Raw genomic sequence first — 20,130 nt, forward strand, 5'->3', positions numbered from 1 at the left:
GATTTTGATCAGAGACACCATTACCTTCTCTTATGCCCATGCTACTTCTGTTGATCTTTCCTCTTCCAAACTAATTCCCATCTGCTTTTGTGAGTGTGTGTGAAGGGATTACAGGAACATCAGTAATTTAGCAGTAGTTTTTTTTTCTGTGTAAAACATACACAAACTTACCATCATCTTGTTTTTTAACACAAAAGAGCACACAATGGGCACACTATTTCAGGTCTTGGTTTTGTAAACTCTAACAGAAAGATTTCCTCTCAGTAAAAAGAGAACTTTGGTTTTTCTTTCTTTTTGTTTGCTTGTTTGTTTTTTGAGATAGGATCACTGTTTTTGATCCACTCTTTCACATTTAATGTTTTGTACACTCAACATGTATAGACTTTATAATTGTAGGGTCATATGTACTTTGAAAAAATACTATCAAGTTATTTTGGCACATGCTGCCCTCTGGAATAGTGCTAAAGAGACACACATTGATTTGTACCCCAGCACACATTGATTTCCTCTGGTAATGCCAGTCTTTAGAGGAAAAAGTAACTCAGGATTTGTCTTCTCTTCTCCCCAAGTTCTCTGCCTAAAGGGGATGTTACACTGGATTGGAAGGTTCTTTGGCAGTAGGCTAAATACAGTCACAGAAAGGGGAGCTTCCAAAGGATTAAAGTTACATAGTCATTTTCATCTGTCTGGATAAACCCTTTTCCTCAGGCCTCCCTTTGAAGTAACTATTCCTAGAATCATAGGCTCTCAGTTTCAAGACAACGTTCTTTTAATTTTTTTCCCTCTAGCACTCATTGGTAAGACATTGTTACATCAGTGTAAGAAGAGCCAAACATAGAATATGGGCTTTGACCTTACATCTTGATAAATCTCCACTTTTAAATATGTGAGACTGAACACAGAGGGTATTCGACCTAAGTTTCCATTTGTTCATCTGGCAAAATGGAACCAATCATACAGACGTCACACGGTTGATGTAAAGGTTAAGTGACAATGTATGCAAAACACTACCACAGTCCCTAGTTGTCATGCAGGTGCTCAATAAAAAAAAAGTGTTATGTTTCTGTTATTGCTGAGTACAGTATAATGTTTGAAAGTAAATGTTTTGGAATTAAAAAATGTTCTCTCTCTGATCGTGGTCCAGAATCGGTTGAGTTTCCCCCCCCCCCCACACACACACAGGTAAGTTACCTAACTCCAATTTCCTCAATCATAAAACCATGTAGAAGTAGAATATCTCTTATTTATGGAGATTTCATTTGTAAGGTGCTTAACACAGCCCAATATTTAAGTAGCTCCTGTACTTTAAATGCATTTTAAAACAGAAGCCCAACTACACTTAAATGATTTCGGCTCCTTCAGTTAAAGTAGGAGGCACCTCTTCATATATTTCCTTATAAACAATTTACCTATAAAAGTACATTACAATATGGTACATTTGAAATGTGTTCAGAGTAAATTTCATGTTGTATTTTTCCTAAAAATTAAAAAACTGACAAAGCTGGAAATAAGAGTTTTAGAGGGTAACATTCTGAGTGTTGAGGCTTATTTTTCCTTGTATTGAACGTTAACAAAAATGATTAGAACAGCATCTATATGTAATGCTGTCTACCAGATGGAGTATGAGTAATACCATATTGGCCTCAAATGCTGCCCTATCTAGGCAGAACTGCTCTAACCTTTGATCATTTATTTGCTCTACAAATACATGTGAACACCAAAAGATTTACTATGCCCCTGACCAAAGATGTATAAAGGATAGTAAGCAATTTTTCCTTTTGAACAGCTGAGGCCTGACTCAAATCAGAAGTGTCTGACTACTGATCTAAACACTGTATTTGTGCACATGGTTCACTTCTCTTTTCTTTCTTTCTGTATTATGCTGCATTTAAAATAGTAACGGGAAGAGGGTGGCCATATATGCCTCATGGATCCTGGTTTGCTACCACTAACTATGTAAACACTTTTAAGTAAGAAAGTCCAAGTCTCAGATAAAGACATGAATATATTTATAGAGTAATGGGAAGAAAAACTATAAAAGTAAATTATGAATTTGGGATCTGAATTTTCTTCTAATGTCCAGACTTACAATTAAGTCTTCACTCTAGGAAAAAAATAAGGCCCCCGATCTGGAAACACCAAGCTTTCCTGACAATCATATATGTTTTACCGATGCCTAAGCTCATATCTGAACATCTGAAGTGGAAAGTGTCAAAAGATACAGAGGATGGCAGATCTGAGGGGATCAAGTAATTAACTTCTCCTGTATGTCCAAAGCAAGTAGCTGACTGTTCTTTATCTTAATTCAGCCTAACATCAACAAAACACCTAAATTTCAACATAGAAACACAACAGATAAAAATTTAAGTCAGAAATGTTTGAGATTTTGTTTCTAGTGAACATCACTGATATTCTTAAAGCTTCCCAGGAGCCAATGTGGGCGGAGATGGTAGTTACTGCTTCAACACAAAACATACAAAAATAAGTTTAATACTGAAAGTGTTTCCAAACCAAGGAGAGTACATGAAGAGAGGAATTAATTACACAAGAAGCTAAAATTGTATAGTAGATGGTGAATATCTAATCAAAACATTAAACACAAATCACTAATCTCCCTATGAACATGATTTCTGAGCTTTGATTCTAGAGGTTGGGGTCAATTAATACAGAATGAGCTTCTCATACATTAGCATAAATGTACATAAACATCTGACTTGCCTGAATAATACATTCATAGATGTTTAGTTAATAGGTCTTCGAGTGGAGCTTGTTCTAACCAGTTTCTAGGTGATACAGATGCTAGACTAGAAATATGGGTAGACAGGCAGGCATAGAAATGGGTTCTTGGAGATATGTATGGAGCATTGTGTGAGCAACAAGCAGGGACTGGACCTTTCTGTTTGATTGTTGGGAAAGGCTTCATATGGGAGGTTGAAGTCAGTCTTGTACCCCTAGTAACCACAAGAGGACAGCAAAGAGGCCTCCACTGACTGCAGTTCACTGACTCCAAACTTTCTGACCTTTAGTCTTTCTCATCTGTAAAATACAAAATTGAGGACTCTTCTCAGCCCTAAACCTAAGACTAATGAAAAATAAGGATGGCATGTAGCTCATTGGTAGAGCACTTGCCTAACATATGCAAGGTCTTGGGCTCCATCCCCAACACTTACAACTAGTTGTAGATCACTATTTACAAGTTAAAGAAAACAGTAGGAAAGAGTCTATTTATCAGCATAACAAACCAAACTACATTTTACAATTGAAATTGCAACATGATGTAAGAGGACAACACTTAAGTCTTAACTGCCACTTAGACTTTTTTTCCCTACTCAACTGCCTAGTTGTGGTGAGGTGTATGGGCCCTTATCACTAAACTATTTTAAAAAGCATCACATCCACTTTGTTCAGCACAATGACACTTATCATTTATAATTACTCTTCACTTTCAATGAACACAGCAGACATCAATTGATTAGTTGTCACACAATTGAAGTTATTATTTCATTAGTCTAATTACAAGTGGACCAGATTAAACTGAAGCAGTAAAGGCAGGTGACAGGAGGACCAGAGCCAGGCAAGCTTTATTTGTTAGATCATAAACAAAATATCACCACAGATATGATCTAACAAATAAAGCTTGGCTGAAGATCAGAGTGTAAAGCTAGCCGCACTAGCTTGCCATTGAGGCCAGGCAGTAGTGGTGCACACCTTTAAGCACTCAGGAGAGAGAGCAGACAGTTAGTTCAAGGCCACCCTGGGCTACACAAAATTGATCCAGTCTAAAAGAGAAATAGCTCACACAAAGTTGATCCCATTTCTTGGAGGAACACACCTTTAACCCCAGCACCAAGGTAGAGACAGAAAAGGATATGGCTGGGCAAAGAGAGGAATATAAGGCAGCAGGAGACAGGAATTCATTGCAGTCTGAAAGCAGTTAGTCTGAGGTAGTCAGTCTGAAGCAGTCTGAGGATGCAGTCTATGGATACAGTCTGAGGACAGGATCACCCCTTTAGTCTGAAGTAGAGGTAAGAACTAGTGGCTGGCTGTTTTGCTTCTCTGATCTTTCAGCTTTCCATGTAATATCTGACTTTGGGGTTTTATTATTAAGACCAAAGAGAATTCATGTTACACATATCTACAGCCCCCCCAAATCATCCCAGGCCTGCCACCACAGCTCCCTTTCAACTGTTAGGGGTAGAGTTTCATAATCCCTACCTTTATCCATGTTGGAGTGTTGACTTGCTTGATCTTATACAAGTTTCCAGCAGGCAATTACAGATGGTTGGTTGGCTTGATCTTGTGCAAATGCTGGACAGGCAACTACAATTGCTGAGTTTAGGAGTGTAAGGGCTCTGTTATGTTCAGAAGTAGTTATGTTCATAGTAGTCCTCCCTGACCTCTGGTTCTTACAGTCTCTCTGCCCCTCTTCCTCGATGTTCCCTAAGCTTTGTGGGAGGGAAGTATGATACAGATATCCCAAACATGGACCTTCACAAGTTTTTATTATTGTGTGAGGGTACACATGTCATGGCACAGGTATGAAGGTTAGAGGACAACTATGTATAATTTATTCTTTAATTCTACCTTTATATGGGTTCAAACACCGGTTGCCAGTCTTGTACAGCAAACCCCTTTATCTGCTGAGCGTAACACATGGACCTTTGAGGGAGACTTCAGATTGAAGCTGTAATACATGACTATTGTTCACACAAAGGCTGAATTTTTCAATGTTATACTTAAAAAAAAAAACTGTTTTAAGGATCATGTGCTGTTTTGAAGTAGTACAGTATTTATGGACACAACACAGAAATCAAGATTGTAGGAAACCAAATCCCAACCTCCTGCATCTATTTTTCAAACAAACTCATTCTTTGGGAATTTCATGTGACACATTTTAAACATATTTACCCTTTTTCGTTCAGCTCCTTCCATAATTACCCTCACTACCCTCCCATTCCTTCTCATACAATTTTGAGATTTTTTTTTTCTCCCTTCAATCCAGTCTGTGTGGCTAGCTAGTCTTGGGAGTGTGGCCTGTCACAGCCCATGGTCAACCTACCAGGGGATCATATCATTAAAGAAACCTGATTCTGTCTCGGCAGCTAGAGGTAGGAATTTGTGCCTACCCTCCCCCTTCTGTGCTGTGATCTTTTGCCTGCCTGAAGCTTGCACAAATCTTGTGCATGGTGTCACAATCTTTGTAAGTTCATATGTGCAACTACCCATTTCTATCCAGAAAATAGTTCCCTTGGTATTATTTACCACCTCTGGATCTTTCCAACTCCTCTTTTAAGAAGATCCCTGAGCTTTGGAGGGAGGTGTGATGCAAATGTCCCATTTAGAGCAGAGCACTCTGTACAGTCTGCTACTCTGCATATTAACTAGTTGAGGGTCTCCATGTTAACTGCTATCTACAGTAAAGGAAATGCTTTTAAAAGAGAAAATGTTTTCTAGAATGGGTTTTTAAAAATATTTGTTTATTATGTATACAGTGTTCTGTCTGCATGTATCCTTGCAGGCCAGGAGAGGACATCAGATATCATTACAGATGGTTGTGAGCCACCATATGGTTGCTGGGAATTGAACTCAGGACCTCTGGAAGAGCAGTCAGTGTTCTTAACCTCTGAGCCAACTCTCCAGCTCTAGAATGGGTTTTGAGGGCACCCTGATTTCTAGAGCTTGGTAAACCAAAGTATAGAATGAGCATTTCAAATTTTAATGTGCATCAAAGCATTTTCCCTTTTATATAGAAATTTAAATATATATATTTTATGAGAAAAACAAAGTTTAGACATCAAGAATTATCCAACAGGAATTAATTTTATTGTTGTGTTGTCATTTTCTGCTTGTTCCCAATGCTCCAAATGTTCTTATTGTGCTTGTAGAACCTTTATAAGTAGAAATAAACATAATGTTATATTTTAAAAACTAACTAAATTGTATTTTCAGTATTTGTTTTATGATCTAGGAAAGGAATATAAAGACTGGTAAATTTGACAATAATAATGTCATCTACTTTTATAAACCTGAAAGAAAGTTTATCACAATTCTTTATTTTGGAGACAGGCTCTCACTATGTAGCCCAGGCTGGTCTGGAACTCAATATATAACCTACAGTGTCTTTGAATTCCCATGTGCTGGTATTACAACTGTATAAGCTACACCCAGCTTTTTTTAAAAAAATATAGAAGAGAAAGATGCCTAGTCTTAGCAAATATTCAGTCATAACAAAATGTGACTTATTTTAGCAAGGAAAACATTATGCTAGAAATTCCTTATATTAAAATGTTTCTTTTTCATTCCATCAGAGTACCTTGTGTATATTATATACACATGCACATATATACATCAAACACATACACACTCACTCAGCATTCAGTTCATTTTTTCATTAGTATGAGACATAGATTAGACCCCTTTATTTTGTTTTTAAAATTAACAAAACACCCAAAAGCAAAAATAAAAATTGCATCAACTTTTGGTATATGTATGAATATAGAAGTACTCTTCAAAAAGTTACTGTTAAACCATTTTAATTTTAATATTAAAAAGCACATTTTATAAACACTAGATAAATTTACATATAAAAGCTACACATAAATATACAGAGACAAAAGTAAAAGAGCACTATTAGCAACAGAAGTAAACTAATAAGATATTTAAACAAATGATAATAATAATCATTTTTCATTGCTATTTATTTTTCATGAATTTAAAAGCTACTCAGAAATGAAATGTAGTTAGTATATCATGATTACTACCAAAGTTTAGAATTATAGAAACAACTGACATAGAACTACTTATTTTAAAAACCTTTCAAATATTCAATAGTCAACTGACAGTTATTAATCAATAAATAGCCAACATCAGTAAAAGTTTTTATCTAACTGAAGAGACAATTTTAGGCTTTGGTTAACAGGCTAAATTTGGTGGTAAAATCTTAATGTCCCTTTACATTATATTCCTGAGTTTTTTGAACAATGCTACAAATAAGATAAAAAATAAACTCAATGTATAGGTTTGTATAACATTGCATTTTAGTTATGGAAAAAACAAGTATTGCGATTTTGAGATTACTTTAAATGTGAATAGTGACATTTAATAATCAAGACAGAAAAGAATGCATTTAATTTAGCTTAACTCAGGAAAACATTAATGCCTCTGACCACAATTTGCAAAGATCATTTGTAAAATATGATAGAAATTCTATTATACCTGCCAGCAGTTTTTATTTTCAACTCATGAGATCATACTGATTTTGTAAAACATGATGCTTTTATAAAAGAAATGCTCAAATGATGACAGCACAAGGCTAGGCACAGTGTAGATATTCTTAATTTAAAATAACAAAGTATTATTTCTACACATTAACAATTCAACATGGTAGTTATAAGTTGACTTGAAAATATCCAAAAGCATTTTAAATATGAAAATACACTTTTAGTAACAACCATGAAAGGAAGTTATAAGTGGCCATTTTCAGTCTGTTTTATAAAAATAGTTTCAAGTTCCTTTAAATGGACCTAAGAAAGCTGTTCCTGTTTGTCCCTGCTAAATGTGATAAGACCAACCTATCAACACTTTCAAAACTATTAGTTTAGATAACAATACAGCCTAAAGCAGTTTCCCTTGAAAACTGTGCATTTGAAGACTGGGTCCACCAATGTGTATGTCTGAACAATTCCCATTCCTCCTGGAAAATTACTATGACCCAATGGGTTTGAGAAATAATGATTTCAGGTAGCCAAAACTGTTACCATCCTTAAACTTTACATGAGTTAAAAATGTATGGATATTTTGAAAAACCTGCCTAGCCTACAGTCAGACCTTACCCAAAAGTCACAGGTTTTGCTCTAGATCTCTTCATAGTCACAAGAGCTATCAGACAGTAATCTGGTGAGTAGAGTTCTGTAGTTTTATGTTGCATATACTTTTTCTTACTAGGAAACAGAAGGGTCATCTGGCAGTTGTATTTTAAAAACAGTCATACTACTCATGAAGTTGTTAGTTCTTCAAACAGCAATGTCAGCATCAGTCACAAGTATTACTGAGTATCTTAGTTTTTTCTTTCTTTGGAAATACAGTCTCACTATGTTGTCAAGGCTGGTCTTGAACTCCTGAGCTCTAGAGATTCCTCCACTTTAGCATTCCAGGTAGCCTGGGACTACAGATGGCACTCAGCTTTCAAATTCCCATTTCTTTAAAAAATTCCAGTTTACAAAATAGGATGTAAACTCCATGTGCAAAATTTCATTAGTCATATAATTCAAGAAAAGGAAATGATTATTTAAATTGTTATGCATTTTTAAAATTGCATAGGTTTAATTAATTATCAAATTCCTCTAAATTAAAGGAGAAAATCAGTAACAAAATATACTATCAAATGAATACCATAGAGCACTAAGGAAAGTTGGAAAGTTTAAATTATCAGAGATTTGGAAAAACTGTTTTAGAGATAGGGTTTCTCTGTGTAATGGCTCTGGTTTTTCTGGAACTAGCGCTGTAGACCAGGCTGACCTCAAACTCAGAGATCCACCTGTCTCTGTTTTCCCAGTGGTGGGATTAAGAGGCCACCACCACTACCACTAGGGTAAGAACTTTTAATTACTATTAAAATCGTGAAACGGTAGCTACTTCTGTTTCCTAATAGAAGCATTATATGAAAAGAAATAAAACTGAAAGCTTATTGAAGGGGGTTAAATAGTTTATAAGATGATTAAAACTACTTAATGTAGATGAACTATTTTAGACTTTCAAGTAAATGATATGATACTCAGAGTTATTTAAAAATAGCTTTGGGAGCACATTCCCCATGGAGGGATACTCCCTTAACCTAGAGGCAGGAGGGAAGGCCTAGTCCCTACTCTAAATGACTTGACAGATTTAGATAATCCCTCCTGGAAGGCATCACTCTCCCTGTAGAGTGGTGGTGGGGTAATGGGATGGGAGGGGGGGCAAGAGAGGGAGGGAGAAAAGGAGGGAGGGAGAAGGAATGGGGATAGATATGTAAAATAAGAAAAAACCCAAAAATAATAAAAAAAAGCCTTTAACAATTTTAGCATTAGTAAAAATTACTAATGACCTGGCATATATATATATATATATGTATATATGTATATATGTATATGTATATTATCAAATTCTATATAAAGGTTGGGAAGGGCTTAATACCACAATCCGCTTCAAATCCCCATCTGTATCTCAGCAAAGTTATAAAAGCTGTCAACATCTCCAGATGCTGTCTCCTTCTTTTCAGATACAAACATCTATGTAAAATACAAAATAAACAAAAAATTAGTTTTATAGCCTTTAAATATCAAAGGCCACATCTTTACAGAACAGTCATAACCTCGGGTTTTTATTTTTTTAATTTTGTAGATTTTTTAAAATGTGTATCAATGGCTTGCTGGCATGTATAAATATGTACTATGCACATGCCTGGTTTCCCCAGAGGTCAGAAGAGAGTGTTAGACCTCTGGAGCTGGAGTTACAGATTGTTGTGAGCCTATACGTTAAGGAATTTGGTAGAGATACAAGTACTATTTGGTTCTAAGGGAAAGGAGATAAAATGGAAAGTAAGACTGAGATAAGGTCAGTAAAATCTTATACCTTTGTCCCGTTGAATATCTCATTTACAATAAGGTGACATCCTTCTACAGCACCCTCTCCATTAAATTCCAAGGCAATCACAGGACCTAAAAGAAACCCCCAAAAGTGTTTTCTTAGCATGAATATAAATATATTATAAAACCAATCCTTACATTTCTTTGGTTTTAGATTTTTGACAGTCTCACTATGAAGCCCTAGGTGGCCTAGAATGCAATATGTAGACCAGAATGCCCCTGAACTTTTCTCCATCCTTCTGCCTTTGCCACTTGAGTACTGGGATTACAGATATGCACTATACTCAGCATTCATTTTTATTCATTCTTTCCTGAGAAATTTCCAGTATCTTCATCAGGTGGGAAAGAAGGAGGTAGGTAGAAGGGCAAATTATTTCAGCTCCCCCTCATTCCTATCATAAAACAATGAATCTCATCTTATGATAAGCAGCTCCAGTATTATATTATAGGGCTAGTGACACATTTTTAAAAATTATGTGTGTGGGTATGAGCATGTGGGGGTACAGGTCACTGGATACGCTGTAGCTGGAGTTATAGACAGCTGTTTCTGAGCTGCCAGATTTGGGTGCTGGTACCTGAATTCCAGTTCTTCGCGAGAGCAGCAAGAATTCTTAGCTGCTAAGCTATGTCTCCAACCCCTTTACTGTCTGTCACATTTTCAACTGTTGAAAATTGTCTGGTTTCTCTGGTTTTTCTTCTTCTTTTTTTAAAACAAAACCAAACAAGACAAACCAAAGAATCCCCACTCATTTAGCAGTAAAAACACTAGTAGGCAAAATACCAAACAATATAAAAATAATCCAAGTCAACGTAGTCTTACTAGGCAGCCTGCTTTCATTTCAGCTCCCCTACTTTCTAACCAAATTCTAGCCCACTAACTATGGAAATAAACCAAAAGGGAGTTGAGGCCAAATGCCAAAGTAATAACGCTTTTAAAGAAAGAAGTGTGTCTTAAAGCTGCAGTCTAAAAGCACAGATCAAACTTTTATTTTTAGTCATCTGAATAGAAACATTTGTGCCTCCTTTCCCATCCATTAATTTGAATTCCTTTAAAACCCCTGTGACTCTCTCTGCTTCTTTGCTCTCTCTTTGCTCTCTCTCTGTTCTCTCTCTCTCCTGCTTTCGGTTGGCCACCAGCTACCCCCTCTTTCTCTCCCTTCTCTCAATAAACTCCACGTGGGCGCTGAGTCTCGTGTTTGTGTTTCTTAGGCATTAGCTGCAGCAAAAGAACAGCATTGGCCCTCCTCGAGTACTTGGCAGCCGCCTATTGTTGGATGGCCAGCCTGAGGTATTTGGGGACCCTGATTACGAACCACCTCCATTCACCTGTTTCGCTGGAAAATACCATCCCACACCGGCTACAATTCGGTAAGGTACACTTTTCCATTATTACTTGTTTCCTTAGGGTCTGGTGCATTTCCCACTGGCGAGTTAAGATTCCGGCTTGAAGCTTTCCTGCCTTCGGACTGCTGAGTCCTTATTGAGCACTTTGCCCTTGGCCACATGCTTGGGCTGATGAGTTCCAAAGATGATTGGCCTGTTTTTACTTCACCCGTGGGAAATAAACTAGCCTATATATCCCCTAGAAAATAATTCAAATTGGCCGCGTAACGGCTCTTTAGATCCTGGTATTTTACTGGATCTTTCAAATTACTGCCAGCGAACAGGTAGATGGAAGGAGTTTTTTCTACCTCTCTGCTAAACAATCTCTTTCCCTAAACTTGTTTCTGTTCTCTTCTCGCCACGCTGAAACTCTCCTGCCTGCTGCAGCTGCAGCCTGTCTCAGGGCAGTGGGCTGGGCTGAGGCAGCATTTGATCAAGTTTTTCATTCTTTCCCACGAATGAGGTTTTCGGATTTTGTGCCCTAGCACCACTCATGTTGACTGGTGCATTCGTTTCTCAGACCCACGAGGGGTCTCTAGGGTTTTATACCCTTAGACTGGTACATACATTGCTCAGGCCTACGGTGGTCTTTTTGGATGTAGTACCCCTTGGACTCTTAGTTTCACAAATCCTTCTGCTTCACTCGTGGAGAGAAAAAAGCCAACAAAATTGTATCTCAAAACTTTATGATTTTTGCCAGCTGTTGGAGATATGTTTATGGCAGCCACTGTCTTGACCACGTGGCCTAGCCTCACCCCTCATGATTCTTCCCTCTGCTACACCAGCCACCTAGGCAGAGGGAGTCTAGCCAGCTTCTGCCACCAGCAGAACCTGTAATTCATTTACCTTTTGCTTTTATTCTTTTACTTGCTTTATTCTTTATTCTTTGTCTCTAATTTCTTTTTCACCATGTCATACATAGCTTCACATTCTAGTCTTCTCAATTTTGCCCAGTCCTGTTTAATATATCTGTACATTTAATTTAAATTTATGTAAATGTAAGCTAACTTCATACAACTTAAATTCAACTGTACTAAGTCTCAAATACTTCTAAATTGTTATGTGGCTTTTTAATGGTGGTAAACATTTAATGTTATAAATATCTATGTCAAGCTAACAAAATATTTATGCCACCCAGTCTTTCCTGTAAGCTGTTTATAAAGGTTAAACCTCTATTATCAAAGGGAGTTTTTCTCTACCTCTTTGTCCTTTACAGGTATAAGTCTAACCTACTAAGTTAAAACCAGTTACAGTCAGGCTGCATGGCTCTGAGTAAAACATCCCTCCACAGCCTCTCAGCTTGGATCCAGTTTTCCAGACAGATTAATTAATTACAGGGATAAAGCCTTACCTAGCCACCTGCGTGCTTAAGGCAAGTAACTAAAGACATATTTTTGTATACTAAGGTATGCTAGACAGTCAGACAGTCCTCAAATGCTCAGAGATCTAGAGAATATGGCATTTAAAAATGTTTCACTAAAGAGCTTTTATAACAGAGAGTAAGGCCAGCTGCTGGCACCACCCATTTCCTCCAAGAAGACTGATGGACACTGAAGAAGCTCCACCCACAAATGTGGCAATGCTAGCCACTGAGAAATCCTGCCTTTTATCTCAACTGCTGCAAAAGGGCTCTAAGGACCGTGGACAAGAGGGCAGTGGAATCGACTTTCTCCACGTTGCTTGGGCCAACTGTAGGTAAGTCTTCCAAAAGCTCGTAATCCACAGGTCAGCAGAAGGCAGACTTCTGTGGGTGATAAGAAGAGGGTATCACAGGGCAGTGGTGGCTCACACCTTTAAGCCCAACACTTTGCAGGCAGATGCAGGTGGATCTTTGAGTTCCAGACCAGCCTGGTCTACAAGAGCTAGTTCCAAGATAGCCTCCAAAGTCACAGAGAACCCTGTCTCAAAAAAAAAAAAACTAAAACAAATGAGTCTATCAAATTAGTGATATGACCATACAAAAACTTTATTCTATACAACAGAAGGCAATGTTTGTATATCCTCAATGGTATATGGCCTAAGTAGAAAAATATAGAAAGGCCTTACAACTTCATTAATCTTACAGTGGTAGTAAAAGTTGCTGTTATTACAAAACCACCATTATGTTAAAACAATATTGTAAGCAACCAAAACGTTCAGGAGAAAAGTATTATAAAAGAAAAATTAACTAAGTCTTATACTGGCTAAGCCTTTAGTTCATGTGTTAAAAAGCTTAGTACCCAGCCCAAAGAACTATTGGAAGGTAGCAGAAACTTCAAGACATCTCTTCATGTGGGAGATTTTATGTTTTTGGGGACCATGGGGTCTTATGTCTTCCTCCTTTTGTTTCAGGTACAGGGTGAATGGGCTTCTTCTAGACATGTGTTCCCATCACAGTGTACTGTGCCACTGAAAGCCCAAAGGAACAAGGCTGGTCAGTCATAGACTGAAACCTCCCAAAGTTGCAAGGCAAAATAAAACTTTTTTTTAACTAAGCTGATTATTTCAGTTATTTTTTATAGCAATGGCAAACTTATGAACACATTTGGCAACTGTGAAAACAAGGTGGCAGATATAGGGCTTACTATCTAACCTTTTTTTGTTTTTATTTTTTGAAAGATTCCCACTACTTAATTAGCACTGGCTGGCCTGAACTTGGTATGTAGACCAGGCTGGCATCAAACTAATAAAGATTCACCTGCCTTTTCCTCTAACTTCCAAGTGCTGGGATTAAAGGCAGGTACCATCATACCAGACTCTTTTGTCTTACATTTTTTTAACCTTGAGACAGGATTTTTCTTTGTAACATCTCTGGCTGTCATGGAACTTGTTTTCTAGACCAGGCTGGCCTTGAACTCACAGAGGCCCACCTGCTTCTGCCCCCCAAGTACTGAGATTAAAGGCATGAGCCACCATTGTCCAGCACTTCTGTCTACTTTTTGTATGTAAGAATTTCCCCATTAAAATAAAAGATGTGAGAGGTGTAGTTAGCCCATGACTATAATCTTATTGGGAGTTTAGGGCCAGTCTCAGCTACATAGTGAATTTGAGGTCAGTGTGTTTTCATAGAGTACAGACTGCCTAGCAACAGCCTCCTGAATGCTGGGATTACAAATGTGCACCATCATACCAAGCCAAAATATCTTGTTGAGAAAAAAAGCATTGAAAATTTTCAAGGCCAATACAGTGCATCAAAAGGATACATACAAAAGACAGCCTGAAGGGGTTACCTAAATATGAGACATGGTAAAATCAGTAAAACACACTGAATATATAAAAAATACTTGAATTAACCAGATCTTTCATCTGCAGCATTAAGATCTGCAATTGATGTATTAAAGGCAGGTTCTCTAATTTGTCATTCTCATCTCTTAAGTTAAAGCTTAGGCTAAATATTAGTAATATCTTCGCTTACAGTCACATTTTCTTGGGAAGGATTTTGATTTTGTGAAACATTTGTGAATTAGGAAATAGATGCTATTATTTTATAGATAAATGATTTGTATGTTGATAGTTACAAATAAAGCTGGTTTTAAACCTCAAAAAAGAAATCCTTGAATTCATAATGGTATTTAGACAAAAAGCAAACAAAACACACTAGACACTCCTGGGGTTGCTAGGGTGCCAATTCATTACTCTGAAAACTGATGCTTATTTTTCCTCTTTATTATGCTTTTCTGATGTGAGACATATTTCAAGTCAAACAGTGCTTTGTACAAGGTGTTCTTGTAACATCTGCTAATAGATGTAGAGGTGGTGATATAACCAGAAAGTTATCATTTTGCAACTATCCTGCATCAATTAGACAGATTAGAGCAATAGCCTCCTGGTCTCTCTGCTTGCCCCCTACAACAAAGTAATAATAATTACATTTTAAAAGGATCATGACATTCCTCTGTTCTAAAACAGCTAGTTAAATGTGATCTCTTTTTCTTATTTTATATTACTCTAAAAATATGTGACAATTCAAAGCAATAACATTAACAATCCATTATAACAATGCATTATAATAAACATGGTTGTAAAAGAAATGATAAAGGACACAGGGTGGGAAGGGAGTTCTGAAAATATGTTAGCAGATTTTTATACTATGAGCTAAATTGGATTATATTATAAGGTAGATGAAAATTATGTAAATTACAATTTACTTCTACAAAACTAACTTAGAGATGGCTCAGAGATTAAGAGCACTGGCTGCTCTTCTAGAGGTCCTGAATTCAATTCCCAACAATCATAGGGGAATTACATCCATAATGAGATCTGGTACCTTCTTCTGGTGGGCAGGCACATATACATGCAGAAGACTATACATAATAAATAAATCTTTAAAAAAAATACTTTTCACTAAATTAGATGTCAAGTTACTTTCTCTATAAAGGACCTGATAAAATAATTTAGGCCTTGTGAATTATACATTGCCTACCACGAAACAACTCTTTGGTTGTCACACAAAAGCAACAGAACAGATGAAAGAATGAGTATGGCCATATTCCCATAAAACTTCATTTTCTAATGCAGGCTGTGAGCTGTATTTTACCAAATCTTGTACTAAATGAATATGAAAATACAATGTGCTGAAAGTTGCAGGTTATAGCTAAAGGCATACTTATGGGGGAAAAAAATCATTGTTAAATACATATACAGTAGATCCTCACTTGCCTACTTGTTAAAATTCTTCTGTAACTACCCCTAAGTCCATCGAGTGTGTACAATTCTCCTCCCCCACCAATACTTGCTCTACTTTTGTAGCTATTCTCAGACATGCTTGAAGTTCATGTCCCTAGATGAGTGAGGTTTAGCTTTCTTTTATTATTCATATATAAGCAAGCATCCATTCTGTTGTCTGACTTGTGTCTTATTTTTTGTATTTTGGAGATCCCTATTGATTTTGGTGTTGACATAGCCCCCAAACATGGTGTCCATTTGTACCTAAGTGAGGAAGCCTTGTATACATATGCTTCACTCAGGCATGCTGTTCGCTGTAAGTTTTCAATGTCAAAAATCATACTAAAATCTATAACTTATGCTCAAACTTTAAGAAACTAGAGAAAGAACAAATCATACCTAATGTTAGTTAAAGTAAGGAAACAATAAATACGAGAACAGAAACCTAATGGAATTGTAAAGAAAAAAAATAAAATGCAGAGCAGTTCTTTGAATCTATTAATAAAACTAGAAACACCAATGAAAAGGTACTGAATGTCAACTAATCAAGAAAATGCAAATCAAGCCCATGGTGAGAGATCAACTTCACATGCATGTTAGGTGTGCTATTATAACAAAGAGAAATGCATTGCTGAGGATGTGAAGCAAGAAGAACCCTTGTGTACTGCTAGTGGGAATTGAAATTGTTAAAGCCATTATGAAAATACTTCTTCAAAAAATTCAAAAATATCAGATCTACATGACCCCAACTGGATGGCATTCCCCTACATATGGAATTGGGGAGGGGGGTGGTTAGAGTGCATGTGAGAGGGCAGAGAGGGTAAAAGGGAGGGAGGGAGAGGAAACTGGGATCGACATGTAAAATAATAAATTAAATTAAAAAAATGCTTTAACTCCAAAATTTAAGTTCAAGGACAAGTTACTGGGGAAAAGGATTTCTATTTTTGTTTCCACAGAAAATGAAAAGCTATGGATTCCTTCCAGACTAATGTGGTTTGATCAAGCCAGACCGCCTGAAACAGAGTACCAGGTGATCCTATATTCAAAACAGCTGGACAAAGCAGCCTTACAGACTACAGCCATGATTTCTGTATCTTCTTAGAATCCCCCATGACAGCGCCCCTTACCAGCAGGAAGTAGTTTGGAAAGAATGACGCCCAAATTCCCAAATATTGTCTATAAATGTTTGTTTTCATTTAAATGGACTTGGTTATATAAAATAAATAAATAAATAATTTAAAAAGAAATTCGAAAATAGAACTGCCATATCCCACTTTTGGGTATATATTAAAAATATATACCCAATCCCACTTTTGGGTATATATTCAAAAGAAATCAAATCACTGACCCAAAAGAATTCCTGCATTATTGAGGCATTATTCACTATAACCAAGAAATGGAGTCAAATTTAGGGTTCTTGCTGACAGATAGGTAGACAAAAAAAGTATGGTATGGAGTACTCTAGGTGGCATATGTGTTTAATCCTAGCACTTGGAGGGCAGAGACAGGCAGATCTCTGTACGTTCCAAGTCATCTAGGGTTACATAGTACAGCTTTATTTTTTTTTAAAGTGTCTCTCATACCCCCACACGCACTTGTGTCTACTCTGCCATAAAAAAGACCTTGCCATTTGCAACCACATGGGTGAGTCACAGGGCAGTACGATAAGTAAAACATAGAAAGATACTGTATAATTTCAGTTACATATGGAATCTTGAAAATTTGAATCCACACAAATAAGATAACATAGTAGATCCCAGGGCTTAGAGGCTGGAGAAACTGCAAGCTGCTTACATCATATAAACTTATACAGTTATATGGTTAGCAAGTTGGAATTGCATGTATAGCTTGAGCTATGTCCTGTCTAGAATGCATGGAGTTTAAGCCACAGCACAACCACAACCACACACACACACACACACACACACACACACACACACAGACACACATACACACATGGTAAGTAAGTTCTTAGGATTTAATAGCATGGTGACTATACTAGAAAATTGTTAAGATACGACTTTAAAAGCTTTTACCACAAAAGGGCAATTATAGACCATCGAAATGACTCAGTGGATAAAAAGTTTGCTGCACAAATCCGGAAACCTAAGTTCAATCCCCAGAACCCAGTAAAGGTAGAAAAAAAGAAAGGACTTAACAAGGTTGTACTCTAACCTCTATAGGAATATTTTTAATTAAGATAATTATATGAGGTAACTGTTTATTATATTCATTTATAATACATGACTAGGTAAGGTCACTAGATTATGTACTTTAAAATGTAATGTCTGACAATCATGCATCAATAAAGCTGAAAAACATTCAAGAAGTGCCAAACAAAACATGAATCTCTACACTGATGGGAAACAGAGTAAAAGCCTGACAATCTGAGTTTCATCCCTGGGACCCATGTGGTAGAAGATAACAGTAAGCTTCCACAAGTTTATCCTTTGACTTCTACATTCATCCTTTGGTACAAATGCTCCCCCTGCAATGCAAGATAACTAAGTATAGCAGATACCATCTCATGCTGAGCTTAGGCTGTAATGTGAAGAGATGGGCCCTTCACCTCTTCTCCAACACCTACAACCTTTTCTAACCTGAGAAAACAGCACATAATTCTCAACAGAACAATATTCTTCAAACTAACCAGAGGTGTTTCAAAGTTTCAGATTATGAAAAACAGAAGAAGTTTTAAAACTGTCACAGAGTTGAGGCGATTCAGGAAACAAAGCAACTAAAGCCAATGTGGGATCTAGAATTGAATTCTGGAACTGAAACTTGCCAGTAAACATCTGGTGAAATGAGTTAACATTTTACTAATGTAAATTTCTTGGTTTTAACAAATGCGCCTTGGCTATGTTAACATTTGGAGAAGCAGATAAAAGGTATACAGAAACTCTTGATACTGTCTTTGCAAAATTTCTATAAATTTAAAATTATTCTACAAATTGATTTTTAAAAAGCAGGAGTGGCCTATAAAGCCATTCTGTCTGCCTGCCCTCCACTAGACTGATATCTCATCTACAGCTTTTCTTGAAGAAATATGAGCCTCTAAAACAAAGGAAAACAAGTCTAGCTCATGCCAAGGACCATCTGAGAAACTACCTAAATGTTATATGTCTAAGGACATATCACAAAGACTTCTGAGACAGTAGCTGGAAACTTAAGCCTTTAAAAACACCCTAGATAGTTTTGAGGATTAGTCAGGTTTGAAAGTCCTAGAAAGGAAAACAACAGAGTCTCTTATTAATAGTCAAATAGAAATGTTTATTAACTAAAAGGAGATAACTGTAGCTAAAGACTAGTTTATATTCAGCTATGAATTATACTAAAAGTGAATTTTCAAGAATAATGGTTTTCAACTGAGAACTGTTCTGTCCCCTTAAAGGACATCAGCCAATGTCTAAAAACATTTTTGGTTGTTGCTACAACTGAAGAAATGTGTATCTAGAGGGCAGGAGCCAGAAACACTGTTCAACATTCTCTAATGCACAGACCAGCCTTACTCGGGCCAACCATCTGCCTGAGAATGACAATTGGGCACCTTGAAATGGGTCCAGTCCACTGTTAGAATACCAGTACCAAGTGTGCTTGCTACTCCACATGACCCAATATACTCAATATTGGGAAGACTGAATTATTTCTTCACTGGGGGGCGGGGGTTAAGAATAAGACAGATATCCAGGTGGTGGTGGCACACACCTTCAATTCCAGCAACTAGGGACACAAAAGCAGGTGGATCTCAGTGAGTTCAAGGGCAGCCTGGTCTACAGATTGAGTTCCAGGACAGCCAGGGCTGCTACACAGAGAAAGTCTGTCTTGAAAAATAAAAAAAAAGGATAATATAGAAAAAAATTTAAAGTTTTTATTTTGCTTTCAATTGTTTTATGTGTATGGGTGTTTTGCCTGCATGTGTGTCTGTGGACCATGTGCATGCAATGCCTGTGGAGGCCAGAAGAGGGCATCAGATCTATAGGAGCTGGAATTAAAGCCAGTTGTCAGCCATCACTGAGACTAGGACCTGGGTACTCTAGAGGACCAGCCAGTGAATGCTCTTAACTGCTGAGCCATTGCTCCAACCCCTCCACTGTTTATTTTTATAAAAACACATTCTAGAAACACTGAAAGAACAGTATAAATATCCATCTTCCTTTGAGTATGATCATGTAGTGAGATATTCTCTATGGCACTGATCACGCCCATTGGGGGATGGGGAGAGTGGCAGATGTTACCTGGGGGAACTAAATCCGAGGAGGGAGCTCCTCCGGGAGCTCTCTTGTTTGCAGCATGGGTACAGGAGGGCATCTGGAGGCATCCTTGGGACCAGGAACCTGCTGGTGTTCATCTGTCTATGTTGCAAGTTATTTCTCCCTGAATAAAAATCTATTTGGCCTATCTGTTTCTCCTGATCCTTATTAAACCTCATTATAATCAAGAGCCAAAATTTAGCCACACAGGTTTAAAAAAATTTATTTGT

At 37.1% G+C, this 20,130-nt stretch overlaps 1 protein-coding gene across 2 annotated transcripts in view; it reads right to left on the minus strand.

Annotated features, from left to right (window-relative positions):
* Nucleotides 1-5,801: 5,801 nt before the first annotated feature.
* Nucleotides 5,802-20,130, minus strand: part of Rp2 (RP2 activator of ARL3 GTPase) — a 33,086-nt gene continuing 18,757 nt past the window's right edge. The window contains exons 4-6 of one of the 2 annotated variants that reach the window (XM_051179306.1): nucleotides 9,610-9,695; nucleotides 9,172-9,266; nucleotides 5,802-5,888 (exon numbers count right to left, since the gene is read on the minus strand). In XM_051179306.1, coding sequence (XP_051035263.1) covers nucleotides 9,183-9,266; nucleotides 9,610-9,695 — 170 coding nt within the window. In that variant the 3' untranslated portion in view covers nucleotides 5,802-5,888; nucleotides 9,172-9,182. Of the gene's footprint in view, nucleotides 5,889-6,682; nucleotides 8,199-9,171; nucleotides 9,267-9,609; nucleotides 9,696-20,130 lie in introns of those variants that run through there. The other variant, XM_051179307.1, reaches the window with a different exon arrangement.

The sequence above is a fragment of the Phodopus roborovskii genome, unplaced genomic scaffold, assembly GCF_943737965.1.
Source record: "Phodopus roborovskii unplaced genomic scaffold, PHOROB, whole genome shotgun sequence".
NCBI lineage: Eukaryota > Metazoa > Chordata > Mammalia > Rodentia > Cricetidae > Phodopus > Phodopus roborovskii.